Source organism: Myotis lucifugus, unplaced genomic scaffold, assembly GCF_000147115.1.
Source record: "Myotis lucifugus unplaced genomic scaffold, Myoluc2.0 scaffold_293, whole genome shotgun sequence".
In the NCBI taxonomy this organism is placed as follows: Eukaryota; Metazoa; Chordata; class Mammalia; order Chiroptera; family Vespertilionidae; genus Myotis; species Myotis lucifugus.
This window is the reverse complement of record NW_005871341.1, coordinates 1,053,426-1,080,538: the sequence shown is the minus strand read 5'-3', so window position 1 is coordinate 1,080,538 and position 27,113 is coordinate 1,053,426. Positions and strand designations below refer to the sequence as shown.

The 27,113-nt window shown below is 37.3% G+C and overlaps 1 protein-coding gene across 9 annotated transcripts in view; it reads left to right on the top strand.

The window, feature by feature from the left end:
* Positions 1-27,113, top strand: part of CFTR (cystic fibrosis transmembrane conductance regulator) — a 200,394-nt gene that overhangs the window by 97,701 nt on the left and 75,580 nt on the right. For 7 of the 9 annotated variants that reach the window (XM_023763605.1, XM_023763607.1, XM_023763603.1 and 4 more), the window contains 4 exons: positions 6,983-7,077; positions 9,804-9,890; positions 11,389-12,115; positions 14,753-14,881. In XM_023763605.1, coding sequence (XP_023619373.1) covers positions 6,983-7,077; positions 9,804-9,890; positions 11,389-12,115; positions 14,753-14,881 — 1,038 coding nt within the window. The remainder of the gene's footprint in view (positions 1-6,982; positions 7,078-9,803; positions 9,891-11,388; positions 12,116-14,752; positions 14,882-27,113) is intronic. The other 2 variants (XM_023763608.1, XM_023763604.1) reach the window with 1 other exon arrangement.

Here is a 27,113-nt window from a genome sequence, read left to right as displayed (position 1 = left end):
AAAGTTAATTGATCATGAGTTTTATAAGTTTACTAGAGGCCTGATGCACAAAATTCGTGCACAGGTACGGTGCCTCGGCCTGGCTGGTGATTGAAGCGTGAGTGTCTGGCGTAGAAGGGCAGGTCCCAGCTGAACTCTAGGCCGTTGGCAGCAGGGTCCATGGACCCCAGCACCGCCCCCTCTGCCTGAGTCATCGGGCCCCCGCCTAGTTCCCTCAGTGCCTGGGAGCCGGGTGGTGGCCCTGCCCCCTGCCACTGCCGCTGGTCGCCATCTGCGGGGTGATCAGCAGGGCGATCAGGCCCCACTAGCACCCACCTTGGCCTGGTGTCCCCTGCTCACCTGCTCCATCATCCCGCTGTGGTACCGCTCTTGCCAGGGCCCATCAGGGCTGACATCACTGCTGCCTGCTGCCAGCACCCTGTCGCCGACACCCCCCCATGTTCCGTGCTGCCCCCTGGTGGTCAGCGCACATCATAGCGAGTGGTTGAACTCCTGGTTGAGGGGACAATTGGCATATTAAGCTTTTATTATATAGGATATTTGATTTATTTTAAGACAGTTTTTTTATTGAGGTATAATTGACAACATGATCATGTCAGGGGCACAACACAATCATTTGATATTCATTATATACTGCAAAATGATCGCCACAATAAAACTTAGTTTTAAAAAAATCTCAGTAGTTAATTTTTATATAAGAAATCAATTCACACCCAGCATCTTAGTTCCATGTAATGATTTCTTCCAACAATTTTCATGAATAGCTCCAAGGGAACACAAGAGACGTTTCAGTGTGAGGGAAGAGAAATGGCATTTGTCTCTCTGTGCAAGGCTCTAGCAGCTTTCGCCTTTAGGCTGCTTTTCAATGCATGGCAGCAAGTGGTATCATTTTGTTTTAGATCATAATTTTCATAGAAGCAAAAATCTGCTGTGAAGGCTGAAAACCAACACTCTAATGTAAATATATTACCAGATTTGAGTGCTCTTAGTAATCAGCAAAGACAAATGTTTAACAGTGTATACACAACAAAGTGTTTTATGTTAAATCAAATAGAAAAGAACAAACACTAATAAAGAAATCTACAAATGTATAATAAACTAGGTGATCAGAACAAGTGCTCACATTAGCAGTAGGATATTGGTGTTACTTACACATCTGATCTTAAGATAATGGACTTATTCACAATTCTCTTCATTCTACATCCATTATTTTGTTTCATTTCAATCTCATTAGCTTCCTATTAATTACAATACCTGAGAGACTTGTTAAATTATCTAAGTTTGAACATTTCTTTTCATAAGTGGTTTTAGTCCAGAAAGGAGGCCAAAAACATTGGCTTAGAATATCAGATCTTTTTGAATGCAGGAATCTTTTATTTTCATGCTTTTAAAAAGTAATCTGTCTCACTAGTGTCTATTTTAGATAGAAAACATTCATATGACAACATCCCTGCTTTCTTTTTTTAAATTATAATTATAGATAATTAATGTAACTTTTTTCTTTTTTTGATATTTTATATATTTTTTTCTTTATTGATTAAGATATTACATATGTGTCCTTATTCCCCCCATTGCTCCCCCCACCTCACTCATTCCCTCACCCCCCTGTTGTCTGTGTCCATTGGTTAGGTTTAAATGCATGCATACAAGTCCTTTGGTTGATCTTTCCCTTGTACCCCCACCCTCCCCTACCTTTCTTCTGAGGTTTAACGGTCTGATCGATGCTTCTCTGTCTTTGGATCTGTTTTTGTTCATCAGTTTATGTTGCTCATTATATTCCACAAATGGGTGAGATCATGTGATATTTATCTTTCTGTGACTGGCTTATTTCACTTAATGCTCTCCAGTTCCATCCATGCTGTTGCAAATGCCTGCTTTCTTATTGCATTGTCAGGGGCCTAAACAAATCCTTCTCACCATCATTCTTCCACAAAGCCCCAAGTTTCAAACAATCACTATTATGTATGTGATATATACTTTTCCAATTCATTTCAAATAAATTATACCTATATATACATACACTTATCCACAAACAATATTTAATAGTTTTGTTTGCATGGCTTTAAAATTTATAAAAATGGTATCCTTTGTACATATCATTCTTAAACTTACTTTCTTTGCTCCTATTATCTCTTTGAGGTCTAGCTATGCTAGTCATATATAGAAATTTATTTCATTTTTTTAAACTGCAGTATGTGCTCAGATGTTACCTTTTCTCGTTCTGCTACTGATGAACATTTAGATTGTTTAAAGATTTTACGGTAATAAAAATATTTTTTTCTTGTAAATACTCAAGAATTTCTCTGGTGTAGAAATCTACCTGTTGAATTATGTTATATGAGGATATATATATTTCCAATTTTACTAGATACCGCCATATCGCACCTTAAAGTAATCGTGCCAATTTACACTACCACCAGCCATTTATGACAGCCCCTACTGGCTCACATTTTTATAAGCTCTTGTTTTAGACAGACTTTAATTTTTGCCATTCTAATTTGTAAAAAACCACGTCTCTCTATTTTTCTAATTTGCAGTTCCTGATTGCTGCTGAGAATATACATCTTTCCATGTTCAGTAGCCATTCTGACATCCCTTGCCAGTTTTGGGGGGTAAGGTGTTGTGGTGGCAGTGAGTTGTGCCTTACAGGCATTGTTGTAGGGAGTATAATCGACCAAGGGCCCCAGTAGCTATGGGTGGAAATCTTTCACTCACTGAGTTTGTCTTGAGACTGCTCCTTCCACAGGCTGCTTTTCATGAGTGACTGAGTGTGGAAGGGATACAGATTTGTGTTTGAAAAACATGGAACCTACTTATTAATTAATTTGGCTTCAAGTACTCCCACATAGGTTTCGAAAACTTGCTTGTTAGGCTTCAACTACACAGTGATTTAGTGTTCTCCCACCCAAGTCTTCACTCAGGACTTGGACTTGCATTGAGGTCTGACAACCCTCCAAGCTTTCCCTGTCTCCTTCCCTACTTCCTTTTACACACATATTTTCTCTACATTTCACATTTAATACTATCTTAGCATAGGAGGAGAGGTCTTCAAAATTCCTTGAAAAAGTTCTAAACTGATAGGAAATTGAAGATGTTTTAAGCATTAGACACGACTTCATCTTTTAGCAATGCTTTCCTTAATCATATTTTAATGGTGTGTAAAATACCATATTCTTCTATAGTAGCGGTTCTCAACCTGTGGGTCGCGACCCCTTTGGGGGTCAAACGACCCTTTCTTAGGGGTTGCCTAAGATCATCGGAAAACACATATATAATTACATATTGTTTTTGTGATTAATCACTATGCTTTAATTATGTTCAATTTGTAACAATGAAAATACATCCTGCATATCAGATATTTACATTACAATTCATAACAGTAGCAAAATTACAGTTATGAAGTAGCAACGAAAGTAATGTTATGGTTGGGGGTCACCACAACATGAGGAACTGTATTAAAGGGTCGCGGCATTAGGAAGGTTGAGAACCACTGTTCTATATTTATAGTAATGATCACAACTGCTATCCAAACTTTAAAAACCTAAAAAAGGAACACCCACAAACAAACCTAGAGGAACTGATAATTTACTAACAAATTTTATTGTTTGATTAAATACAAATAATCAAAATTGAAGAAAGAAGCTTGAAGAAGGTTGAGTAGACACTACTATTGTGAAGGTGATTCAATGTCTACTAAAAAAGGCACTATCACTAGATGATTGGTAGCTGAACTGTATCTAACTTTTAAATAACATGCATTTCCCATATTATTTAAACCACTAGAGGCCTCATGCATGAAATTCATGCATGGGTGGGGTCCCTAGGCCTGGCCTGTGATCAGGGCTGATCGAGGCCAGGTCGATCAGGGCCAGGCCAGACAGGAGGCGATGGTCTCTGGGCCGAGTGCAGAAGGAATAAACACTGGACGCTGATGCTGCCATCGTCAGCGCTCTGCCACTGTGCGGTTCCACGCCTCCCCCCCTCCTCCTCTCACCACTGAACCACCCCTGGGTGGGCATGTGGAGGGCCGATCGGGGCCTACCAGCCAGGGGGAGGGATGGGGCACAGGAGGTTGGCCACCAGCCCCAAGGAGGGAGCCGGCCTTCGGCCCCCCTGGGAATGGGGCTGCATCGTCGCCACCCACCCTGGTTCCCCATCCCAGCTCAGGCCTGGCCCCGATCGGGCAGTCAGGGCCTGCTGGCCAGGTGGAGGAACCATGGGAGGTTTGCCGTGGGAGCACACTGACCACCAGGGAACAGCTCCTGTGTTGAGCGTCTGCCCTCTGGTGTTCAGTGCGCATCATAGCAACTGGTTGTTCCGATCACTTAGGCTTTTATATATATAGATACCAAACCATAGAAACAGATGGCAAGCTCTTCAGTTCATTTTCTAAAGCCAAAATAGTCTTAGTACCCAAATGTGAAAAAAACTATGAAAAAGAAAACATAATCATATTTATGATGTAGATATTAAAATAAGTTGTTATATATAAAATATTAATACATAGCATACAGAATGATATAAAAATAATAAAATATGACCAAGCAAAATTTATGATAAGAATGTAAGGGTCCATCAATATAAAGAAATATATAAATAAAATATAATTTGTTATATTGACAAAGAGGAAAACCAAATAAAAGGTCAGTAAATGTTAAGAGTCTTACGTAAAATTCAGCAGTCATTTCTTTTTTTTAAATTTTTAAAAAATTTTTTTCAGCAGTCATTTCTAATAAAAAATCATAGTACAAATAGAAGGAAACTTCATAAATACAGTATTTTTTAGGTAACATTCTAAAGTAAACATTTTAAATGGCAAGAAGTTAATGCCATTTATCTATAAGTAGGAACAATATTAAATATTCATGAAAAGATTGTTCACCTAAAAAAAAAAACAACCCAAGGGATTTTAGCAAAAGGCAAAGAGACAAACAGAAAACAAAAGTCTGCTAGAAGTAATGAGGGAATATAAGATGTATGGATCATAGTTAAGCATACAAAAATAATTAGCTTTTCTCTAGACTAGCAGCAACTGTTTCGAAATGGAAATAGAAAGTTATTAAATTCACAATAATAGAAAATCGTAAAATACTAAGGATATTAGTGGGAATGTAAATTGGTGCAGCCACTGTGGAAAATAGCATGGAAGTTCCTCAAAAATTACAAATAGAACTACCATATGACCCAGCAATTGCACTTCTGGGTATTTATTTGAAGGAAATGAAATCACTATCAAAAAGATACCTGCGCCCGCAAATTCATTGCAGCATTATTTATAATAGCCAATACATGTAAACAACCTAAGTATCCATCAACAGATGGGTGGATAAAGAAAATGTGGTATATATACACATATATACAAATATTATTCAGCCATAAAACAACAACAACAACAACAAAACAAGAAGGAAATCGTGCCATTTGCAAAACCATGGATGGACCTTGAGGGCATTGTGATAAATGAAGTAAGTCAGACAGATACATTCTGTATGATCTCACTTATGTATGGAATCTAAAAAAAACAAACCCTGAACTCATAGATATGAAGAAAAGATTGATGGTTGCCAGAGTAAGGAGTGGGGGTTATCCTACTGCATCGCCTCCAACATGACGTCATTTTTAACATCAGGCCTTTTGTCACCCCAGCTCAGGATTATTGACAATAAGAGTTCCTTGGGGGCAGTGGTTAGAATAGCTTCAACCTATTGGAGCTGCGAAATAGTTTTTAAAATAAATGATCACTGTTAGTTTGCCTCCTTTGTGAGTTTAGAGTTTTGTAGTAAGCATTTGACAATTTAAATATAAAAAATCTTGGCAACACAAAGGAGATGGTGGATTGCTTCTGGATTGTCAAAGGAAAAGGAGGAATAGTATAGAAGTGTATTTTTGTAAAGGGAGTGAGAAGAAGGTAGTATCAAAAGAAAAGAGCAGATATTTGAAGATGGAAAGGGAAAAGGGAGAGAACATTTTGAATTAAAGAGAGAGTAGTACCTATTTGACTCTTTTCATCCTTCAAATCTCAGGCTGAGCCCCATCTCTTTCAGAAAGTCTTCTAGTATTTTCTGTCTATTATATAGATACTTCTGTCACCTGTACAACTAATTTGTAGGTTAATTGTGTACTATTTTATGACTTATATTAAAATGGTTAATGAAAACTTTTGGATGTTATTTAGTATCCTTCAGGAGTCAAAGACTATTTCTGATAAATTCTAAACTTCTTTTACCATGCCTAGCATGGTTGTTGCCACAGAAAGTTTATTACCTGGGAGAAAGGATGACACAATCCATGTGGAAGGAGGGTGACAGGAGAGGCAGAGTAGGTGGAGAGGTCACAGGAATGAGATGTTGGATGGATGAGTCGGTGAGAGAAGTTTGGAAAGGAGTTGCCTTGTACCCAGGACTACCCACTAAATATGTTTAGATACAGCAGTGGTGGGGGTGGGGAGGTGGGAGGATGGGGGGGGAAGGGTAGGGGTATGTAAGTAATATTCATTTAGTTTCTCTTATTGAGAGTTTTATTCAGTTTTGGAGATTCCATTATAACAGTGTATTTAAATCGAAGGGAAGTGCACTTGAGCACATTAATAGCACTTAGGTTTATATAATGGCCCATGGATGATATACACACATATTTACATACCCATAAATATACATAGGCTTTACTTTTTTATATTTTCCAATTATTATTATTTCATGTTCATTAATGGCATTTAAAAAATTAAACAAAAATTTATTTATCAAAATCAGCAATGTTTTGACCAATTGAAGTGGATTTAAAATAATCAAGATGCAGTGTTCAAAATTCAATTGTAGCTAAAGCAATAGAGTGATACATGATTACCTTTGAAGGAAAAAGGACCTTTCGAATTCAGATCCAGCATACTAACAATTCCATTCTTACTTCCTTCTTTTTATTGTTTTATTGCTTAAAGTATTACAAAAAGTATTTCATATGTCTTACTTTCTATTTTTGATAATAGGATATCTCCAAGTTTGCAGAGAAAGACAATACAGTTCTTGGAGAAGGTGGAATCACACTGAGTGGAGGGCAGCGAGCAAGAATCTCCTTGGCAAGGTGAATATCCGATTATTGGTCCAGTAAGCATTTGCTGTAAATATCATGCATGTAGAAGTTATAGATACTTCTCTATTTTTAATTCTGTTTTGGAATTGAAAAGTGCTTGGGATCTTATGACTAGCTGGTTAAGAATCACCTGTAAGAACTATTGATCATGATATAGTATTCATATCTGATAAAAATGCATGCAGTTATTTTGGTGTGTGTGTATTTGATTACCTTCTGGTATGTTTTACTACAAAGGAAAACTCTGGGGTTCTGCATAGCACAAGGAGAGATATGATGTAAACTTTTTGTGAAGTCCATCACACAGTTCCCACAATGAACACACCTGCTCTAGGCTTCTGTTCATGCTTCTTAGTTTAGATAAATGTATCTTTTCAAAATTTTCAACATAATTCTCATAACAAGAATAGCAAGGCAAATGATATCACTTGGTTTAAAGTCTGTAATTTTTAAAGACAAATAAGACAAGAACATCGAACACTGTGGTGGGTAGTTCCATTAGTAGAGACATTATTGGTCTAACCAGTGGTTCTCAAACCTTCTGGCCCTTTAAATACAGTTCCTCATGTTGTGACCCAACCATAAAATTATTTTCGTTGCTATTTCATAACTGTAATGTTGCTACTGTTATGAATCGTAATGTAAATATCTGATATGCAGGATGGTCTTAGGCGACCCCTGTGAAAGGGTCGTTCAACCGCCAAAGGGGTCACGACCCACAGGTTGAGAATCGCTGGTCTAAGCATTTTGAGTTGTCAAAGGGAGAACTACGTACAGTTAATTTCTGTCAAGTTGAAAGTGTTGTGGTTAAACCGTCACGTTCAATTTAAAAAATTATTGGTGATATGGGATGTCAAACGTTCCTCCAGTTATATTAGAACAAAATTCTTCTTACTGTGTTGCCAGAGTTAATAAATCATTGATTTACTGATATTTTGGCTCTTTTCCCTTACTTGGTTTTCCTGCTTTTAAATGCTGAGACAGAAAACTAACTCACTGAACACCTGCAAATGCCTAGTAATATTCTAAGTGGGGTGTGTGTGTGTGTGTGTGTGTGTGTGTGTGTGTGTGTGTGATTTTACTTAATCCCTATTATCACCTTGGAAAAATAGGATCGTTCTTCCATTTTATGAAAGAAATAATGAGATAATTGAAGCTGTTATATATTAACTTGCTAAAAGCCATATAGGGAAATGGTGGAGTTACAATTTGAACTAGGTCCTCTTGATTCTACATAAGTGCTGGGAAGGCCTGGGGCGGGTGTGGGAGTGGGGTTGAGGGGGGTCAATGGGGAAAAGGGGGGGACATCGTAATACTTTCAACAATAAAGATAAATTTTTAAAAATTATGCCTTGATCTTGGGATTACAATTTAAAAAGTAAATTAGTAGGTATGGATAATACACAGAAAAGATAATGGCCTCTACATAAAATGGAATTTGATTAATTAACCTGTGAACCCAAGTAAGACTTATCTCAAACATTCCATTTTATACTAGGTAAGACATGCTGCTTCTAGACATTCAACATACATTGACTTTGTATTTACTAGTTTAAGATTTGGTTTTATTGTAAGGTATACACAGTTTGACGTACTACAGAAATAATTATTTTTATTTTTATTGGAATGTGTCCTGTGTTGTCCAGTTTTAGATGATGAATACATCATTAATATATTAATAATATATGTCATAGGTGTAAAGGAGAGAGAGAAGTATGAAGTGGGGAAAGGAAGACCTGGAGGGTATATTTTGATGGAGGTCTTTTAGGTAGTTCTCTTGCATTTTGTCTTCAAAAATAACTTACACTGCAAAGGTTGTTTTAGATTTTACTTTGACTTTTGGCCATTTCTGTGTTTTCTCTTAGAAATCTGCCGACGGAATACAGTTTTCTTTTCACAGAAAGTACCCAGAACTATACATGATTTCTATGTGGTTGGGTGGGGGTAAGGTTACTAACAACCACACCTGAAAATTTTAAGTGTTATGAAGAAATTATCTCATTCCCATTAACATGGGACTATATCTCCATTTTATTACTGTGCTATGATCAACTTAGTGAAGAATTTACTTGCTCATAATATTTTATTTTTTAACTTAAAAAGTAAAAAAATGGATATACATTTTTACTGTGAATTGTTCATTCTTTTCTTGTTTGGAATTTTTATGAATATGGTACAGAGGCTGAGACTATAAGGAGTAAAAAGTGTACCAATTATATAGCCATAGTAGTACTGCTACCAATTTGCTGTATAGCAGTCAACACTGAAAAAACATTAAAAAGAAATAGTTTCACCTAAGTGCTGCAATTTAGTTGCTGTCTCTGATATTTTAGAGGATTGAGACAGTCCATTTTATTCTTTTTCCCCCACCACAATGTAAAATCTTTTATGGCAGGAACTGAGTAATTTCTATCATTGTATTCCCAGCATATAACACTGTGCTTTGCTCTAGTTACATTCTATTGTTAGAAGGTGTTCTTTTTTTCTTTTTTTTCTATTTAAGGTAATGTTTTAAATTGTATGGTATGGTGTGATTCAGTTTGTAACTTTTGCTGGTTAATGTCACTTACTTCAGCAAAACCATGTTAGCAATTCTTGGAGTGTTGTAAAAAGCCATAAAAATCATATATAATTTATTTTTCTTCATTTAAAATCATCTACACTAAGTGACATGGGATTACAGAGGAAATCTAAATTAGTTTTCATTTTCTTTTTAGAGCAGTATACAAAGATGCTGATTTGTACCTATTAGACTCTCCTTTCGGGTACCTAGATGTTTTAACAGAAAAAGAAATCTTTGAAAGGTATGTTCTTTGAATAACATAATGCTCATGCTAAAAGACGAAGAAAGGTGACTATACTACCATGGACTGCTTATTATTCCTTGAGAAATGTGTCCACCATTGTGACCCTATGAAAGAATGCAACATAGCACTTACTCAAATCTCATTTTCTCTTTGCAGCCAATATTCAATATCATTTCCATGAAAACCTCTAACCACCTCATGCTAAACCAGTTTCTTCCTTGCTCTTACTAGAATAGTCCCTGTCTATGTCGTTTTTACAGTATTATTGTAACATTATTTTAATTGGTTATTATACTGAATGTTTTTACTTGCTTTTTTGTGTTAGTATTTTATTCTATCTCCCCCTTGGATAGTAAACGTGTTAGGGAAGAAAACAAGCTGAATTTTTTAATGTTAATGTAAGTGAATGCTCAGACTATACATCCACCTCAGTGTCTCCTTCAGAACCTTGTCCTCAGTCACACAGGCTTGGGATTTACATTTCATTGTAGCTCCTCGTAGGGCTCAGAGTGTGCAAAGTTCCAAAGAAAAAGTTAGTTATCTGACTTGATTTCTAAGCTTCAAACTGATTTCATAGACTATGAAGTAGTTTATTTATGAGAATGATCATGATACTCTTCTAGAAATAAAAATTTTTAAGCAAAAAGGATATAGATGTATGTGTGTATAAAATGGCAGCATTATTTCTGGAAGCACCTTTCCTAGAATTTAGTTGAATTTAATACCTAACATACTGTTTTTATGATAAATAACTTCTTATCCATATAAACTTTGCTAGCAATGTAGTATATTAGAGTACCCTCTAGAATTATGCCTCTTTCTATACAATATGAAATGTTTTAATGGAGTTTGAATCCCTTAGATGATTCTGTTCTGGATTTAGTTCTAGATTAGAGGGAAATTTTATTAGAGGAGGATCAATTTATTATTTAATTCTTAGGTTTGTAGTTGATTTAACAATTAAGATTAGTCTTAATATAAACTTTTGAGAACTAAATTGGTGGTCAACTTAAAACGTAAAAGGAAATTAATAAAAAATGTAAAGAACAGGAAAGCTCCGAAATGTCAGAAGATACATAGAAATATACACCTCCCCCTCAGGAATCTTAAAGGTCATCTAACAATTCTGTCAGTCTCTAGATGAATGAATCATGACCCAGAGGTTAACCAATTTGCTCAAACTCAAACATTTATTTAATATATATATATATATATATATATATATATATATATATATTTCTTAACACTCAACTTTACAATATAGCATACTATAGTAATTCAGGAATACAGTATTTCATGCTATAGTAACTCAAAAGGCACCAAATTAATTAGTATTGGGTATTTACTTTTAGAATTATTTTAAGTATAATAACATTGTATTATAGAGATTTTATATAAGAATACCTTAATAAAATCTTTAAATGAAATACATATTGTATTGTAATAAAGAGTTCATAAAATTGACATCTTACTTATTTTTTTTATATTCTTAAAGCTGTGTCTGTAAGTTGATGGCTAACAAAACTAGGATTTTGGTCACTTCTAAAATGGAACATTTAAAGAAAGCTGACAAAATATTAATTCTTCATGAAGGTAGCAGCTATTTTTATGGGACATTTTCTGAATTACAAAATCTACGGCCTGACTTCAGTTCAAAGCTCATGGGATATGATTATTTTGATCAGTTTAGTGCAGAGAGAAGAAATTCAATCCTAACGGAGACTTTACGGCGTTTCTCACTAGAAGGAGATGCTGCCATCCCCAGGAATGAAACCAAAAAACAGTCTTTTAAACAGACTGGAGAGTTTGCTGAAAATAGGAAGAACTCTATTTTCAATCCAATCAGCTCCTTAAAAAAGTTTTCCATTGTACAGAAGACTCCATTACAAATTAATGGCATCGAAGAAGATGCAGAAGAGCCTTCAGAGAGAAGGCTGTCCTTAGTTCCAGACTCCGAGCAGGGGGAGGCCATCCTGCCTCGCAGCAATGTGATGAACACTGGTCCCACCTTTCAGCGGCGCAGGAGGCAGTCTGTTCTGAACCTGATGACACGCTCCTCAGTGAACCAAGGTCAAATCACTCACCGAACCCCAGCAGCATCCACACGAAAGATGTCCCTGGCCCCTCAGGGGAACTTAACTGAAATGGATATATATTCAAGGCGTTTATCTCAAGATAGTGGCTTGGAAATAAGTGAAGAAATTAATGAAGAAGATTTAAAGGTGTGTATAAATTATTAGTGTTTTGTTGTTGTTGTTTATTTATTTATTTATTTTTTGCCACAGAGTACAACTGAATGCATATTAGTATGTCACAAAACTTACTCAAATTATGGCTTTAGCATGAAGTTTATCTTAAGACTCTGGAAGTGCAAAATTCATAATTATGTAAGCAAAAGAATCAACTTAAAAATGTAAAGAATCAACTATTTCCTTTTGCAATGGACATATCTTTTCTAATAAAACATATTATCAAAGCAAGGGCTAGTGTTGGGTTTACTAGGCCAGTAGTAATCATTATTAGAAATTAGAATAATCATAAATTATTAAAAATTATTATAAAACTGCTTTATTAATACCTTAAAACCTCAGTGGGAAGAGATGGAGTGTAAACAAATATATAATCAGATAATAGCAGTAGTTTAGAGAGGAAGGAATATTTTTGTATGTAAGGTATATATACTTATAATCTCTTAACAGAACTACTTATATTGTCATTTATATATCAATCATACCTGAATTAGTTAGTGTGAGCTTTTCTATCTGTTAATATATTTTTATTGATTTCAGAGAGGAATGGAGAGGAAGAGAGAGATAGAAACATCAATGATGAGAGAGAATCATTGATTGGCTGACTCCTGCACACTTCCTACTGGGGATTGAGCCCACAAACCAGACATGTGCCCTTGACTGGAATTGAACCTGGAACCCTTCAGTTCACAGGCCAGTGCTCTATCCACTGAGCCAAAACGGCTAGGGTCTTTTTTATCTTTTAAATTGGATTTCTAGACAGGTTTCTTTAAAAAAAAAAAAAAAGGTGTGTGAAACTTAATGTATACTAGCACCATCCTTTAGACAAAAAGTCTAAAGGTTGGTGCTAGTATCCTTTAAGTGTTTTATCCTTTAAGTTTTAAAGGATAAAATACTTTTATTTTAAAAACAGAGGCCTGGTGCATGACATTCATGCACTGGGGCGGGGGAGGGGGGGGAGAGGTTCCTTCAGCCTGGCCTGTGCCCTCTCGCAATCCGGGACACCTCAGGGGATGTCCGCCTGCCGGCTTAGGCCTGTTCCCCCGAGGGGAGCGCGAGGCGTGGGCCTAAGCCAGCAGTTGGACATCCCCCGAGGTGTCCTTAGTGCTGCCATGGAGTCAGAAGAGGCTCCCACCACTGCTGCTGCTCTCGCCAGCCATGAGCTCAGCTTCTTGCTTAGCAGCGCTCCCCCTGTAGGAGCGCACTGACCACCAGGGTGCAACTCCTGCATTGAACGTCTGCCCCCTGGTGGTCAGTGCGCACCATAGCGACTGGTTGTTCTGCCGTTCAGTCGACTTGCATATTAGGGTTTTATTATATAGGATAGGAAGCAATATAAGTGGAGGGGTTTTGTTTAATATTTACTAGAAAAATTTCTTAAGTGCCTTGGATGAAACAGGCAGCATTGTGATGAGTTGATATGTTTACTAGCACAGATCAATTAAGGCTAGTATGACCATTGGCAATCACAAATCATTTCACATTTCTGGGCCAAGGTTTTCTTCTTTGTGAATTGAAAGAACACAATAGATATCTCTAAGATACATACTTTCAGCATTTCTATAATTTTTATAAAAGGTTTCCTAAAGGATAATTTATCTATATGGTTTTAATATCAGTTTGAATGAATTTCTCAAACCTGAGCCCATAAATTTAGTTGTAAAGAATGATTTCTTTGATTAGTACCTAGTTATTACTTATTGATTGCTCTTAGTAATGGGGACTAAGCATATACTTGGTCCCCATTACTGCCCTAGAACGTACCTATCATTATCCTCATTTTCAAAGAAGGAAAGTGAACTTTAGAAATGTTCAACTGCCGAAATTCAAGCAGCATCTAGGAAGTCAATGTGGAGTCCAGATTCAAAGCCAGGTTTATTTGATTCCAAAAATCTTCATACCTAACAGTGGGCTATGTTCCAGTTTCATTGGAACCCCTTCTTTGAAGTATTAGTGCTTTTCCCGTGAATTTTGTTGACTTCATGAGAACCAAAAGTATCCTTTTCCTTTGGACTATCTACAACCACTCTTTTTCAAATTTTTGAAATGCATCTACATAGGACAAATCAAAACTTCTAGGGGAATACACTGAGGAGTAGAATTATGTAATTTAAATCATAGCGGGAAGGAGAGATAATACTAATCTACTGGGAAATATAGAAACATCAGTTGCCCTTAGGTCGATGTCCACAGCTAGTCAAATTTCAAAGTGTATTTGTCCATGGGCCCACTTAAGAAATAAATTAAGGAGAGCTCTGGGAAGCTTCAGCTTGATGGTACTGTTCATTTGGTTAAAGGTGTGACACTGGAAGCATTAAAATGGTGAAATTATCCAAAAATAATAGTTACATAATCAGTGGTATGCTTTCAGAATTTTGAAGAATTACAGTGTTTCTCATTTTCCAAAAAGCTGTGTTGTTCCAATGGACATTATACTGTCTGTGGAGTGACACCACACGTGTCGTTCATAATGATTTGTATTTGTTGAAATTCACTTAGCTTCCAATAGTAATATTTTCACAGATTCAAAATAAGACCACAAAAGACCCATGTCATAGGTGATATGAAACTGTATAGTCTCATTGTAATGACCATGATTCTTTTCTTCAGGAGTGCTTTTTTGATGATGTGGAGGGCATACCAGCAGTGACTACATGGAACACATACCTTAGATATATTACTATCCACAAGAGCTTAGTTTTTGTGCTAATTTGGTGCTTCGTTATTTTTCTGGCTGAGGTAAGAATTTTCTGCTATAAAATGTTACTGTGATTTAAAGTTAAAATAAGAATAGTTTGGAAGGATACATGCATATATATGTACACATGTATAAATGTATATACATAATGCAAGTACATATGTATATGTGTAACTTTATACTATACTAGAGGCCCAATACATGAATTCATACATGGTGGGGTCCCTCTGGGTAGCCTGCAGGGATCGGGCCACAGCCCACAGTCCAATGCCACCTGCAGCTCCAACCTGCCTCTCCCACTCATCCCGGCCCCACTGTGCCTGCTGTGGACTTCCACCCAATCAGTCCCCATCACGCTGCCACAGCAGCACTCGCCAGCCATGAGCCCTGTGTCTGGCGCCCTCCCAAGGGGAGTGGCCTGTGGGATTGGGCTGAAACTGGTTCTCCAACATCCCCTGAGGGATCCCGGATTGCAAGAGGGCTCAGGCCAGGCTGAGGGACCCCATCGGTGCACGATCAGGCCAGGGAGGGGCAGGGGAGGGCTCCAGGCTGCTCCAGGCTGTGTCCAGCCCATTTAACTCAGTCCTGATCAGCCAGACCCCAGCAGCAAGCTAACCTACTGGTCAGAGCATCTTCCCCCTGGTGGTCAGTGCACATCATAGCGACTGTACACCAGTTGACTCTCTCTCTACCCCCTGGTGGTCAGTGCATGTCATAGCAAGCAGTTGAGCAGCCTTAGTATATCATTAGCATATTACGCTTTGATTGATTGTTTGGTTGTTTGGCCGTTCAGCCTATTTGCATATTACCCTTTTATTAAATAGGATAATGGTAGATATAGTTTCATATAGATATTTTAGTATTTCATATATACCATATAAAATAGACAGACACATATCTTCTATATAAAGAGTTTTTATGAGAAAGGTTCAAAAATTCAAAGTAGAATGCCCTTATATGGGTTGAAATGAAACACTGAAAAAGTCATTCTGTACTAAATTTTAAATTCATTTGACTCTAGATATTGCATTATTAAATATGCAAGTGATGAATCACCATCTTTAAATGACTTTCTTCAAAAATGAAATAAAAATAGATTAGTGGCCTAGTAATCTTTGTGAACAATCCTTTCAGAGATTTGGATTACTCACTTACTTACACAGTATTTTTGTGTTCAGCGTCACCATCGCAGTGTTTTGCCATGCCCCTGCTGTTCTTCATATCTGTAGGTTTTAAAAAAGGGGGAAGTGCGAATGACATAGGAGGCCACAAAACCAGTTTCACATCAGCATAAGAGGTTTCTAAGCTGATTGATGGGTGAGGCTTTCTTCTAGATCAGGAGCAGCCACCTAAATGGCAAAAAAGGCCTGGCAGCTGGAGGCAGTGGTTTTGAGGCTGAATGAAGAACATTTGACCTCTAATTGTCTAAAGGGGGCAACTGGAACTCAGCACCAGCCAAGAACTTGCCATCAGGGAATTTGGGATCTGTTTTGCCGTCTTCTTATTTATCAAGATAAAATGGAAACCCAGATTTTTCTATAAAATGTTACCCTTTTTGCCCTAGCCAGTTTGGCTTGGTGGATAGAGCATCGGCCTGCAGATGGAAGGATCTCAAGTTCAATTCCAGTCAGGGGCACATGCCTGGGTTGCAGGCTTGATCCCCAGTGTGGGGTGTGCAGGAGGCAGCCAATCAATGATTTTCTCTCATCATTGATGTTTCTGTCTCTCTTTCCCTTTACCTTCCTCTCTGAAATCAATAAAAATATAAAAAAGTTACCATTTTTATTTTTAATATTTTTTTTAATGTACTGTTTTTAAATGTGGGTAGTCAATGAAATAAAAACAAACACTACATGGCCACAACAAAACACACCTATGGATTGGATTCAGCCTGTGAATGACTACTTACTGTAGATATTTATTCCAGAGGACAAACATCTGGGTGTGTCCTAATACACAATCTAAATCTAAGAGGAAGGCCCGGGCTGCTCTCAGGGAAAAAATGAGCAGAAGAGCTGACTCTCCTGAGGCTACATAAATGTATACATAATTGAAACCAAACTGATGACTACATGTTTGTCCTATTGTTAGGCTGTTTCTAACCTCATTTAAGAAGTCTATATAAAATAACATCACTCCTCTGTGACCGAGTAAGATAGTGTTAAATATCTAAAGGTATGTCACAAAAAGTTGTCCATGCTACTTCACCTCTAAACTATTGGTTTCCAATTGAATTTGGGTTCTGAGGATAGCTCTCTTGCCATACTACTATTTTGAATTAACCAACCAAATGAAGGCTTGCTATGAGACACTGAATAGCATAGTGCCAACTCTGGAATCAGACTGAGCTGGCTGTGAATTCTAACTCTTTCTTATTAAAACTCAACCAGTTTGTTGACCTCCTTGAGCTCAGTTTCCTTATCCAGAAAATGGAAGTGGTAGTAGTACCAACTTCATAGGCCAATTTTTGTGGGTCAAGAGATATCTTGATTATAAAACACTTTATGTAGGGTTTGGCACATATTGAACAATGCTTGTTCTCATTAATATCCTTAAGGTTATGTTATCATAATAAAGCTCAAGATAGTTTAAGGTGAAGAAGTCCATAATGCAGACATAATGAAAGTTTCAGTAATTCCTTTTACACTTTAACAAAAAATATGGGTTGGGTAATTTGACACTCTTACATGAGTAATAAAAATTGCATTGGAATATATTTTAAATTTACCTCATTAATCTCTGCCAGTCTTGCCAAATGACCAACATTAATGTGCATAAAACTGTGCTACATTTACTCTCAAACCAGCTCTTTGTAATTGCTAATGTTTTGAACCTTTGCATTGACAGATCACATTTCTTGATTGTTTTTAATTTATAGTGTTATGTAAGAAAAAATGGTCCTATCTGAAGTGGTGGTGACTTACGTTAATTTATAGGACCTTTGTCCTATGCAACTCAATAGATTTGAATATACACATCTTCCAAAATGGTATAAAATTTATTAATTAGTTATTGAGCATTGAGCTGCTGCACATGTGTACAATATTATTAGCTCAGTTAATCAAGAAGATAGTGGCCCTTTGTCTTTGTGTTAGAAACTAAATAATAACAGAAGATGCAAATGCTGTATAATTACCCATTATTTTTTTAAAAATATATTTTATTGATTTTTTACAGAGAGGAAGGGAGAGAGATAGAGAGTTAGAAACATCGATCAGCTGCCTCCTGCACATCTCCCACTGGGGATGTGCCCACAACCAAGGTACATGCCCTTGACCGGAATCGAACCTGGGACCTTTCAGTCCGCAGGCTGACGCTCTATCCACCGAGCCAAACTGGTTTTGGCTAATTACCCATTATTAGTTGAGCTATTAAAATTATTGTAAAAAATGTCTTTTTAATTGACAAAACAATTGATAATGGCATTTTGTAAGCAAGAAACAATATAGTAAATGATAAGCCTCTGTGGCCAATATCTTGGAGGCTTTACTAATTTACTGGCTGTCATAATTTTTTAAAATATGTTTTTATTGATTTCAGAGAAGAATGGAGAGGGAGAGAGAGAGAGAAACAAGGATGAGAGAAAAGCACTGATTGGCTGCCTCCTGCATGCCCCATACTGGGGATCCAGCCCTTTACCCGGGCATGGGTCCTGGCCGGGAATTGAACCATGACCTCCTGTTTCATAGGTCAATGCTCAATCCCTGAACCACACCAGCAGGGCTGGCTCTCATAATTTTGAATGAAAAAACATGGTGATAGTAGACAAGTAATAATTGTTTTATTTATTTATTTATTTATTTATTTATTTATTTATTTATTTATTTTAATCTTTAATTTCTTTATTGGTTAAGGTATTACAATGTGTCCTCATCCCCCCATTAACCCCCAACTTCTCCCCCCGCCCCGCCCCACTCATGCTCTCATCCCTCTGTTGTCTGTGTCCATTGGTTTGGCTTATATGCATGCATACAAGTCCTTTAGTTGATCTCTTCCCCATACCCCCACCCTCCCCTACTTTCCCTCTGGGGACTGATAGTTAGATCGCTGTTTCTCTGTCTTTGGATCTGTCCCTGTTCATCAGTCTATGTTGTTCTCTATATTCCACAAATGAGTGAGATCATGTAGTATTTATCTTTCTCTGACTGGCTTATTTCACTTAGCATAATGCTCTCCAGTTCCATCCATACTGTTGCAAATGGCAAGAGTTCCTTCTTTTTTACCACAACGTAGTAGTATTCCATTGTGTAGATGTACCAGTTTTTTTAATCCACTAATCTGCTGATGGGCACTTAGGCTGTTTCCAAATCTTAGCTATGGTGAATTGAGCTGCTATGAACATAGGGGTGCATATATCCTTTCTGATTGGTGTTTCTGGCTTCTTGGGATATATTCCTAGAAGTGGGATCACTGGGTCGAATGGGAGTTCCATTTTTAGTTTTTTGAGGAAACTCCATACTGTTCTCCACAGTGGCTGCACCAGTCTGCATTCCCACCAGCAGTGCAGAAGGGTTCCTTTTTCTCCACATCCTCTCTAATACTTGTTGTTTGTTGATTTGTTGATGATAGCCATTCTGGCAGGTGTGAGATGATACCGCATTGTCGTTTTGATTTGCATCTCTCGTATAATTAGTGACTTTGAGCATGTTTTCATATGTCTTTCGGCCTTCTGTATGTCCTCTTTCAAAAAGTGTCTATCTAGGTCCGTTGCCCATTTTTTGATTGGATTGTTTATCTTCCTATTGTTGCACGATTTCCCTGTAAATGTTGGAGATTAAACCCTTATCGGTGATATCATTGGCAAATATGTTCTCTCATGCAGTGGGCCTTCTTGTTGTTTTGTTGATAGTTTCCTTTGCTGTGCAAAAGCTTTTTATTTTGATGTAGTCCCATTTGTTTATTTTCTCTTTAGTTTCCATTGCCCTAGGAACAGTATCATAGAAGAAATTCCTTCGGCATATGTTTGCTATTTCGCTGCCTATGGATTCCTCTAGTATTTTTATGGTTTCCCATCTTACATTTAAGTCTTTTATCCATTTTGACTTTATTTTTGTGAATGGTGTGAGTTGATGGTCTAGTTTCATCTTTTTGCATGTATCTGTCCAATTTTCCCAACACCATTTTTTTAAAAATCTCTATCTTTTATTTTTTTATTTTTAATTTCTTTAAATATATTTTATTGACTTTTTACAGAGAGGAAGGGAGAGAGATAGAAGAATTAGAAACATCGATGAGAGAGAATATCAATCAGCTGCCTCCTGCACACCCCTCACTGGATGTGCCCACAACCAAGGTACATGCCCTTGACCAGAATTGAACCTGGAACCTTTTAGTCTGCAGGCCGACACTCTATCCATTAAGCCAAACCAGTTAGGGCCCAACACCATTTATTGAAGAGACTGTCTTGACTCCATTGTATGTTCTTGCCTCCTTTATCGAATATTAATTGGGCATCGTAGTTTGGGTCGATTTCTGGGTTCTCTATTCTATTCCATTGATCTATATGTCTGTTCTTGTGCCAGTACCAGGCTGTTTTAAGAACAGTGGCTTTGTAATACAGCTTGATATCTGGTATTGAGATCCCACCTACTTTGTTCTTCTTTCTCAGGATTGCTGCAACTATTCGAGGTCTTTTTTTTATTCCAGATGAATTTTTGGAACGTTCGTTCTAGATCTGTGAAATATGCCGTTGGTAATTTAATGGGAATTGCATTGAATCTATAGATTGCTTTAGGTAGTATGGACATTTTGATGATGTTGATTCTACCAATCCATGAACACGGTATGTCCTTCTATCTATTTATGTCTTCCTCTATCTCTTTTTTCAGTGTCCTGTAGTTTTTCGCATATAAGTCTTTTACCCCCTTAGTTAAGTTTATTCCTAGGTAGCTTAATTTTTTTTTGGTGTGATGGTATATGGGATTGCTTTTTTAGTCTCCCTTTCTGTAAGTTCACTATTGGTGTAAAGAAATGCCATAGATTTTGTGGCATTAATTTTGTATCCTGCTACATTGCTGAATTCATTTATTAAGTCTAACAATTTTTTGATGGAGTCTTTAGGGTTCTCTATGTACAGTATTATGTCATCTGCAAATAAGGACAGTTTTACTTCTTCTTTTCCAATTTGGATGCCTTTTATTTCTTCTTCTTGTCTGATCGCAACGGCTAGTACTTCCAGTACTATGTTGAACAGGAGTGGTGAGAGGTGGCATCCCTGTCTTGTTCCTGTTCTTAGGGGAAATGGTTTTAGTTTTTGCCCATTGATTATGATGTTGGCTGTGGGTTTGTCATATATGGCTTTTATTATGTTGAGGTATGATCCTTCTATTCCTACCTTGCTGAGAGTTTTTATCAAGAAAGGGTGTTGGATTTTGTCAAATGCTTTTTCTGCATCAATTGATATGACTATGTGATTTTTATCTCTCAATTTGTTTATGTGATGTGTCACGTTTATTGATTTGTGGATATTGTACCATCCTTGCATCCCTGGGATAAAACCTACTTGGTCATGGTGTATGATCTTTCTGATGTACTGATGGATCTGATTTGCTAGGATTTTGTTGAGGATTTTGGCATCTATGTTCATGGGGGACATTGGCCTGTAATGCTCTTTCATTGTGTTGTCTTTGTTGGTTTTGGTATGAGGGTGATGCTGGCTTCATAGAATGAGCTTTGAAGTGTTCCTTCCTCTTAAATTTTTTGGAATAGTCTTAGGAGGATAGGTTTTAGTTCTTCCTTGAATGTCTGGTAAAACTCCCCTGTGAAGCCGTCTGGCCCTGGGCTTTTGTTTGCTGGGAGCTTTTTGATGACTGCTTCAATTTCTTCCATAGTTATTGGCCTATTGAGATTTTTAGATTCTTCCTGATTAAGTTTTGGAAGGTTGTATTTTTCTAGGAATATGTCCGTTTCCTCCAGGTTATCTAGTTTGTTGGAGTAGAGTTGTTCATAGTATTTTCTAACAATCCTTTGTATTTCTGTGGGGTCTGTTGTGATTTCTCCTCTTTCATTTCTGATTTTGTTTATTTGGGTCCTTTCTCTTTGTTTCTTAGTGAGCCTGGCTAAAGGTTCATCAATCTTGTTTATCCTTTCAAAGAACCAGCTCTTGGTTTTGTTGATCTTTTGTATTGTTTTTTGGTCTCTATGTCATTTATCTCCACTCTGATCTTTATCATTTCCTTCCTTCTGCTTACACTGGGCTTTTCTTGTTGCTCTCTTTCTAGCTCTTTGAGTTGGAGGGTTAAGTAATTTATTGTCATTGTTTCTTATTTTTTGCAGTAGGCTTGTAGAGCTATGAACTTCCCTCTCAAGACTGCTTTCGCTGTGTCCCATAAGTTTTGGATTGTTGTGTTTTCATTGTCGTTTGTTGCCATGATGTTTTTTATTTCTTCTTTGATCTCTTTGGTAACCCAGTCATTGTTTAATAGCATGCTATTTAGTCTCCAGGTGTTTGATTTTTTTGGATTGTTTTTATTGTAGTTGATTTCCAGTTTTATGCCATTGTGATCTGAGAAGATGCTTGATATGATTTCTATCTTCTTGAATTTGAAGAGTCTTTGCCTGTGACCCAGTATATAGTCTATCTTTGAAAATGACCCATGTGCACTTGAGAAGAATGTATATTCTGTGGCTTTGGGGTGAAATGTTCTGAAGATGTCAATTAATTCCATCTGATCTAGTGAGTCATTTAAAATTGATGTTTCTTTGTTGATTTTTTGTTTAGAGGATTTGTCCAATAGTGATAGTGGGGTGTTAAAGTCCCCTACTATGACTGTATTGCTGTCAATCTCTCCCTTGATCTCCTCCAGAAGTTTTCTTATGTATTTGGGTGCTACTATATTGGGTGCGTATATGTTTACCAGAGTTATTTCTTCTTGTTGGATTGCTCCCTTTAGTATTATGAAGTGGCCTTCCTTATCTCTTTTTATGTCCTTCACTTTGAGATCTAATTTGTCTGATAAAAGTATTGCTACCCCAGCTTTTTTTTCATTTCCATTCGCCTGAAAAACCTTTTTCCATCCCTTCACCATCAATCTGTGTGCATCTTTTATTCTGAGGTGGGTTTCCTGTAGACAGCAGATATATGGGTCATGTTTTCTTTTTTTTTTTTTTTAAATATATTTTATTGATTTTTTACAGAGAGGAAGGGAGAGAGACAGATAGTCAGAAACATCGATGGGAGAGAAACATCGATCAGCTGCCTCCTGCACATCTCCCACTGGGGATGTGCCCGCAACCCAGGTACATGCCCTTGACCGGAATCGAACCCGGGACCCTTCAGTCCGCAGGCCGATGCTCTATCCACTGAGCCAAACCGGTTTCGGCTGGGTCATGTTTTCTTATCCACTCAGTTACCCTATGTCTTTTGATTGGGTCACTTAATCCATTTACATTTGAAGTTATTATTGATAGATACTTGTTTGTCACCATTTTTATTCTTTACCCCTGTGTTCCTTCTTTGTTTCTTTCTTTCTTTCTTTTTTTTTTTTTTACACCAGTCCCTTTAGCAGTTCTTGCATTGTTGGTTTGGTGGTAATAACCTCCCATAGTCCTTTTTTTGTCTGTGAAGTTTTTGATTTCACCCTCAATTTTGATTGATAGCCTTGCTGGGTACAGTATTCTTGGATTCAGACCCTTCCTTTGCATGACTTTGTATATTTCATTCCATTCCCTTCTTGCCTGATGTGTTTCTGTTGAAAAATCCATCACGAGTCTGATGGGGGATCCTTTGTAAGTAACTTTCTGTCTCTCTCTGGCCGCTTTTAAGATTCTTGCTTTGTCGTTGGTGTTTGCCAGTTTAATTATAATGTGCCTTGGCGTCGGTCTTTTGGGGTTCATTTTGTTTGGGACTCTGTGAGCTTCTTGGATTTGTGTGAGTCTTTCTTCCCTATATCAGGGAAGTTTTCTGTCATTATTTTTTCAAATAGGTTTTCTATTCCTTACTCAGTTTCCTCTCCTTCTGGCACCTCTATTATGTGGATGTTGTTTTGTTTCGTGTTGTCCCAAAGTTCTCTTAGGCTCTCCTCCTGCTTTTTAATTTTTTTTTCTAGAAGCTGCTCTGCTTGGGTATTTTTTCCTACCTTGCCTTCTAGCTCACTGATGCGGTCCTCTGCTTCTTCTAGTCTACTGTTGATGCTTTCTATTGAGTTCTTTATAGCAGTGATGTCATTTTTCATTTCTTCTTGGTTCTTCTTCATTTCCTCTTGGTTCTTACACATAGTGTTGAATTTGTCTTCCATTCTTTTCATCCACCTTATGACCATTTCTCGGAATTCTTTCTCTGGCAGGTTGCTTGCCTTCATTGCCTCCATTTTGTTTACTTCCTTTTCTGGTGATGGCTGTTTTTCTTTCATATGCGGGCTGTTTCTTTGTCTCCCCATGATCTCTCTTCTCCAGGTGTTTGGTTATGTAGTTCTCTCTCTGCTTTTCAGGGGAACTCTGCCCTTCCTGGCTGCAAACTGTCTCACTGGCTGAGTCTGCTTCATCAATTTGGGGTAGATATTATTCGTTTCAGCTGCTCATTCTATTTGCTCCGGGACAAGCCTTGGGACACGTCTGCCTATTCCGCCACCATCTTGTCTCTGCCTTTCACCGTAATTGTTTTAATTATGCACACAATTATGCAGCTAAACAAGTAATTTTCACTGATATTCACAATTCTGGTACCTTATTTGAATCAAAACTTACATAGTTTAAATTTGTTTTTATTAAGCTCCTTTCTTGATAGCAGTGTTCCTCTTTCTCATTATCTTTGAAATATCTCATCAGTGCTTTGGAAGATAGTTTAGTTCTTTTAAACCTTGTTTAGAGCCTCATGCTCATCATGATCAGAGAACTTAAAGGTTAAAATATATTTCCTGGTGAAAGTGATTTAGTTTTAATAGGGGCTGTACTTTAATTTAGATTTTATTATATACAGTAGGTTCAATAAGTTTATCTTTTACAGTACTGAATACGTAGACTTTTTAAAATTTTCAAAGTGATACACTGAAAATATTAGTTTGGTCTGTTCAGTTTATTGCCCCTTATCACTAGCATATTTTGATAAGGGTCAGTCTACCATTATACTTTTGTACGATTTTTCAGACTATAGAATAATATCTTCTGTAAGTTCTGAGATATTAGCACCAAGGATGTAGGCTATAAAATTTTTATGTTGGTCTTTCTAGTGTTCCTGCTTGGCATCATTGACTAGATAGAGAGAAAAATGCAAATAATAGATTAGGAGGCAATTTCCTGGTTCCTTTTACACCAGCGGTTATTGTTGTTGGTTGGAGTATCCAAAAAAGTCCTGTGTAGTGCTTTCATTCTGTGATTTTTAAGAAATGTGTCAGAGAACTGCTATATCTTATTCTTTTATGATTTCCCTTCTGTCTGTTAATCAGGAATTCCTGGGTAGCTTGGACATGTAATATGCTCCCATAATACCACTGCTGTTATTGAAACAGTCATCCTTTTAAGGCAGCTTTACTTAAATTGGGTCTCAGTTTTAGGACATGATTTGACCTATGAAGCATTAAAATCATGTGTTAAGTCATGACAAGGTGTCACTTTACTATCGCTTCCTGTCATTCACTCAACCTTTAACTCATTCAACACATACTTTTGTAGTTCCCTCAATATGCCAGACACAATGTTTTGTACTATGCGTATAGTGAAGAACTAAACAAAGCATACAGATGGAGCACATGAATGTACTTAGGTTTATAATGTTAAAAGAACATATATAATGCTGTGTTCCTTTGGTAAAACTCAAAATGTTAGTAGTGTTTTCATAGGTATTCATTTAACACAGATCTCATTTCGTGACTTGGGAGGTCATTCTGAATTCTGTACATGTACAAAGCTTGTGGGATAAATTGGATTTTGGTTCTTTATTTTTTTTAAAAGTATATATATTTTATTGATTTTTTTACAGAGAGGGAGGGAGAAGGATAGAGAGTTAGAAACATTGATGAGAAAGAAACATCGATCAGCTGCCTCCTGCACACCCCCTACTGGGGATGTGCCCGCAACCAAAGTACATGCCCTTGAGCGTAATCAAACCTGGGACCCTTCAGTCTGCAGGCCAACACTCTATCCATTGAGCCAAACCGGTTAAGGCTAAATTATTCTCTTATCCATTACTTTATTTACAGATTTACCGAATACCGACTGTTTACTAGGTATTGTGCTAGGCATTGAGGATACAATGTGAAAGAGGGCAATTGACTTCTCTCTGCTCTTATAAAATACTTTCTGAGGGAGGAGAGAGAGACTAAATATAGTTTGATGGAAATAATTACAGAACATGATAAGCACTAGGAGGAAATAGATTGCTATAACATAAAGGTGGGAAAAGGTGGGTGGACAGGGAGGCCTTTCTGAGGGAATGACACTCACTGACACCCAAATGATAAGAAGATTCAGACATACAAACACCGGGGTAAATGCAAAGGTCTTTGAAGAGTTTGGTAAATCATGGAAATTGAGAGGAGGCTAGTGTAATTGGGGGGTGGGAGAGAGAAGCAAGCAGTATGTGGTGATGTAGACAAGTAGGCCAGAACTTGACTCCCAGGAACCCTGACTATCTTAAAAAGCTTACATTTTATTTTAAACTCAATAGGAAGCCTGTAAAGGCTTCAGGCAGGATGTGATGTGGTCCTTTATGTTTTAAAAAGCTCATTCTTGCCTTGGCCGGTGTGGCTCAGTTGGTTGTGCATCAAACTGTGCACTGCGAGGATACTGGTTCTATTTCCAGTCAGGGCACATGCCCAGTTGCAGGTTTGGTCCCTGCTTGGGGAGCATACGGTAGGCATCTGATCAATGTTTCTCTCTCACATTAATGTTTCTCTCCTTCTCCCTTCCTCTCTCTCAAAATAAATAAAACATTTACAAATTAAAAATAAAATAAAAGCTCACTCAGTCTGCTATATGCAAAATGGATTGGATGTGGGCATGAGGACAGGCAGAGACATCTGTTATGACTGGAAGGGATTACTGTTATCAACTAGGCTTAACATCTAGAGCATTGCAAACCTTCAGTCATATTTAAAGGCCTCTGCAGATTTTCACAGTGAAATATCTAGTTATGTCTTCTCTGCAGTCAATTAAAGCTCTTCATGATAGATGTTGGACTATTATACCTAATTTGCTTGTATTCACTCTTTTGAGCCTTTTATAAACCAGGTCTTATCACATTTGCCCTTGGCAGTTTTCTTCTCTTTCAAACCTATTTTCTTTAGTTGTCAGTATCAGAATTGTGTCTCACCAGGGTTCCTCATAGGTCCTGGATAT